A 5,140-nucleotide genomic window follows, 5' to 3' on the forward strand; every position below is an offset into this window, starting at 1 on the left:
TCTTTATAGTTTTTTGCCAAGATCTAAAATCACAAATTCTCTCTGTACACTTTTCCAAATATTTAAAGATATATTTTTGCTGACATTTTAAAGTAATATTTATACCAGTGAATTGAGCTTAAGTAAACAGACCATTACTGGTATAGTCACTATACTATGATGTTCTTTGAATGTACCACAAAGAGGCATTTATCTTGATGACACCCCACAAGGGAAATGAAATCAAACATTTGCAGCCACCATAAACAAGTAAAGGTCCTGTTTTCTTTACCAGATCAAGGTCAAGCAAGTGGGACTAATTGAGTTAGGCATCAGGGAACATATGTGAGTCAAATTTGGCACTCCCTCAAAGTTTGTGTTGAACTGAATTCAAATATCTGAAACTGCTTTTGAAAAAAAATACTACTTCCTGCTTTTAAATAAGAAAGGCAGTTTGAAGATTGGATCATAAGGCTTCTTGGATACGGCAATACTCTTTCAAAAGAACCCTGAAACTCTGAGCAATATTTGTTTATGAGTCACTCTGGGTCACGTGGGTTAGGCTCTCGCTAGCTCTCTTTCTGCCGCCATCTTGGTTCAGTGTTCCCCGCACAAAATGCCTGGTGAAGCCACAGAAACCATCCCTGCTACAGAGCAGTAGCTGCCACAGCCCCAGGCTGAGACAGGGTCTGGAACAGAATCTGATAGTGATGAATCAGTACCAGAGCTTGAGGAACAGGATTCTACACAGGCAACCACACAACAAGCCCAGCTGGCAGCGGCAGCTGAAATCGATGAAGAACCAGTCAGTAAAGCAAAACAGAGCCAGAGTGAAAAGAAGGCACGGAAGGCTATGTCCAAACTGGGTCTTCGACAGGTTACAGGGGTTACTAGAATCACTATCCGGAAATCTAAGAATATCCTTTTTGTCATCACAAAACCAGATGTATACAAGAGCCCAGCTTCAGATACCTACATAGTTTTGGGGGAAGCCAAGATCAAGGATTTATCTCAGCAAGCACAGTTAGCAGCTGCTGAGAAATTCAAAGTTCAAGGTGAAGCTGTCTCAAACATTCAAGAAAACACACAGACTCCAACTCTGCAAGAGGAGAGTGAAGAGGAAGAGGTTGATGAAACAGGTGTGGAAGTTAGGGACATAGAATTGGTCATGTCACAAGCAAATGTGTCGAGAGCAAAGGCAGTCCGAGCCCTGAAGAACAACAGTAATGATATTGTAAATGCAATTATGGAATTAACAATGTAACCATCTTGAAAAGATGTAACCATCTTGAAAAGAGGACCTTTTTTTGGTGTTTTTTTGGTGTTGAACCTTGTTTCAAACCGAAACAAAGTTCGACCGACCCTACTGGAAACCTGGGGGAAATTTTTTGTTTAACCTTAGTGTAATCCAACCTCAGGCCTCATGGATAGTATTTGTGTTTCTCCTTGTGATAAAGCAAGAATAAAAGGAGATATACGTAGGTGATCACAGAAGAAGAGATGGCACATTTGAAAGGAAAGGGGGAAATTTATTGAATTCTTACAATGTATCCAACATTGTGAAAGGCCTTATTTAACTCCTAAAACAACTCTCTGTTTAAATATCACTACTCCTTTATTACAAAGAAGTAAGCAAGATCAGAGAACTTAAGTAACTTGCCCCAAAATGCATAGCTGGTAAGTGGTAAAACCAGGCTTATAACCCAGTTCTACCTGGTTTGGACCCCAAGTTTATCCTAATATTCCAGGGAGCAAGAACACCAGGGAGCCAAATCACAGAATTTCATATATCCACCTGCCTGTTATACACTTATGTTTATAGCAGCATATTCACAATAGCTAAAAGGCAGAAGCAACACAGAGTCCACCAACAGATTGATGGATAAATAAAATGGGGCATAAACATACAATGGAATATTTTTCAGCCTTAAAAAAAAGGAAGTTCTGACACAACACATGCTACAACATGGGTGAAACTTGAGATAAGCGAGTCACAGTAACACAAAGACTGTATGATTACACTTATACAAAGTAGCTACAGGAGTGAAACTCAGCAACCGAAAGTAGAATGGTGGTTGCCAAGGGTGAGGGGAAAGAGAGAAAGGTGAGTTGTTATTTTTTTTTTACATCTTTATTGGAGTATAATTGCTTTACAATGGTGTCTTAGTTTCTGCTTTATAACAAAGTGAACCAGTTATACATATACATATGTTCCCATATCTCTTCCCTCTTGCATCTCCCTCCCTCCCACCCTCCCTATCCCACCACTCTAGGTGGTCACAAAGCATCGAGCTATCTCCCTGTGCTATGCGGCTGCTTCCCACTAGCTATCTATTTTACATTTGGTAGTGTATATATGTCCATGCCACTCTCTCACTTTGTCACATCTTACCCTTCCCCCTCCCCATGTCTTCAAGTCCATTCTCTAGTAGGTCTGTGTCTTTATTCCCGTCTTACCCCTAGGTTCTTCGTGACATTTCTTTTTCTTCTTAGATTCCATATGTATGTGTTAGCATATGGTATTTGTCTTTCTCTTTCTGACTTACCTCACTCTGTATGACAGACTCTAGGTCCATCCACCTCACTACAAAATAACTCAATTTCGTTTCTTTTTATGGCTGAATAATATTCCATTGTATATATGTGCCACATCTTCTTTATCCATTCATCTGTTGATGGACACTTAGGTTGCTTCCATGTCCTGACTATTGTAAATAGAGCTGCAATGAACATTTTGATACATGACTCTTTTTGAATTATGGTTTTCTCAGGGTATATGCCCAGTAGTGGGATTGCTGGGTCATATGGTAGTTCTATTTGCAGTTTTTTAAGGAACCTCCATACTGTTCTCCATAGTGGCTGTACCATTTCACATTCCCACTAGCAGTGCAAGAGTGTTCCCTTTTCTCCACACCCTCTCCAGCATTTACTGTTTCTAGATTTTTTGATGATGGCCATTCTGACTGGTGTGAGATGATATCTCATTGTAGTTTTGATTTATCTAATGATTAATGATGTTGAGCATTCTTTCATGTGTTTGTTGGCAGTCTGTATATCTTCTTTGGAGAAATGTCTATTTAGATCTTCTGCCCATTTTTGGATTGGGTTGTTTTTTTGTTATTGAGCTTCATGAGCTGCTTGTAAATTTTGGAGATTAATCCTTTGTCAGTTGCTTCATTTGCAAATATTTTCTCCCATTCTGAGGGTTGTCTTTTGGTCTTGTTTATGGTTTCCTTTGCTGTGCAAAAGCTTTTAAGTTTCATTAGGTCCCATTTGTTTATTTTTGTTTTTATTTCCATTTCTCTAGGAGGTGGGTCAAAAAGGATCTTGCTGTGATTTATGTCATAGAGTGTTCTGCCTATGTTTTCCTCTACGAGTGTGAGTTGTTATTTAATGATTGTAGAGTTTCACCTTTGCAAGTTACAGAGATTTCTGGAGATTGGTTGCACAATAATGTGAATGTATTTATGCATTTATTTTTACTTTTTCTATTTTGGAATAATTTTTTATATTTACACAAAAGTTGCAGTGATGGCATAGAGAGTTCCCATATGCCCCTCACCCAGCTTCCCCTACCATTAACATCTTATATAATCACTATATTTGTCAAAACTAAAACATTGACATTGGTACAATACCATTAACTAAACTCCAGACTTTAGACTTTATCCACATTTCTCCAGTTTTTCCTTGAATGTCCTTTTCCTGTTCCAGGACCCCAAAAAGGACACCATATTACACTTAAATGTCAAGCCTCCCCAGCCTCCTCTGATCTGTAACAGTTTCTCAGACTTTCCTTGTTTTTGATGATCTTGGCAGTTTTGAAGAATGCTGGTCAGGTGTTTTGTAAAATGTCCACTGGATACTTGCTCATGACTAGATCTGGGTTATGAGTAGGAACTGGCTTTTCAATCTACATTTCATTAAAATTTAAAGTTGATACTTGATTCAATTACCAGACAACTTTTAAGCATGTTTAGAAGAACTTGGATATGTGAATCTACTTTTTTGACTGTAAATTTTATGAAATCCAATTTCAGATCATTGATTTCTGACGAAAATATAGCATTCAAATTGAGATGTGTAATAAGTCAAAAATGCATACTGGATTACAAAGCCTTACCACAAAAAGAAGGATATGAACTATTGCAGGAATAATTGTTTTATATCTAATACATGTTGAAATATTTTGGATATACTGAGTTAAGTCATATATATTATTAATATTGCTTTCACCAATTTCTTTTGTTTAGAACAGATCTTTTCTTTCCTTCCAGTTTTATTGAGGTATAACTGACATACCACACTGTATAAGTTTAAGGTGTACAGCATAATGGTTGACTTGCATACATAGTGAAATGACTGTCACAACAAGTTTAGTGAACATCTATCATCTCATATAGATACAACAAATGTGAATGTATTTATACTACAGGATTGTAGTATTAAAATCGTGAAGATGACAATTTTTATGTTATATGTATTTTACTATGATTTAAAAACAAACACCCCTGCCTAAGTTGTGTTTCCCTCTCCTTCACCAATCCTTTCACTTCATTTTCTGCTCAGTATTATGCATTTTTGCAGGCAAGAATCGGGGTCAATGAGATAAAATGTCCACACAGACACTCTATTTTACAATCTGTTCAAAGGACAAAAATAATTTTTAAATCAAGACATGCCTCCAGTAACTAAATAGCCATCTGTTAAAGGACACAAATTCTTTAAAGCATTTACGTAGTCCATTGGAGACAGGTTTCTACGTGAATTGACATTTTAAGGTCATATCCAATGTTTGTGTCTAATTCATCTTCCAGCCAGGGCATCTCAAAGGATGAGAGAGAGACCACTAGTATTTAATAAATGTCTATAGCACTCATTGTGTGCCAGGCACAGTTGTAAGCACTTCATAATTGTAAGCTTATTTAGCCCTCAAAACAACCCTAAGAAGTAGTAGCAGTAGTATCTTCATTTTATGTGAGCAAATTAGGACACAGAGAGGTTAAGTAACTCACCCAAGGTCACACAGCTAGTACGTGGCGGAGCCAAAATCTGAACAGAAGTAGCCTGGCTGCAGAGTTTATGCTATGTGGCCTGTCACTTGTATTTTTTGTGGGCCCTTAGTTATTAACCATACACATGCACACACACACACACAGAA

At 37.6% G+C, this 5,140-nt stretch overlaps 1 protein-coding gene across 1 annotated transcript; it reads left to right on the plus strand.

Moving 5' to 3' along the window:
* Window positions 1-580: 580 nt before the first annotated feature.
* On the plus strand, window positions 581-1,277 carry LOC308617274 (nascent polypeptide-associated complex subunit alpha-like). The gene is given in 2 exon segments (XM_081234211.1): window positions 581-637; window positions 641-1,277. Coding segments are annotated over 2 exon segments (645 nt in total). The 5' UTR covers window positions 581-595; the 3' UTR covers window positions 1,244-1,277.
* Window positions 1,278-5,140: the final 3,863 nt, after the last annotated feature.

The sequence above is a fragment of the Mesoplodon bidens genome (assembly GCF_964165515.1).
Source record: "Mesoplodon bidens genome assembly, chromosome: 5".
In the NCBI taxonomy this organism is placed as follows: domain Eukaryota; kingdom Metazoa; phylum Chordata; class Mammalia; order Artiodactyla; family Ziphiidae; genus Mesoplodon; species Mesoplodon bidens.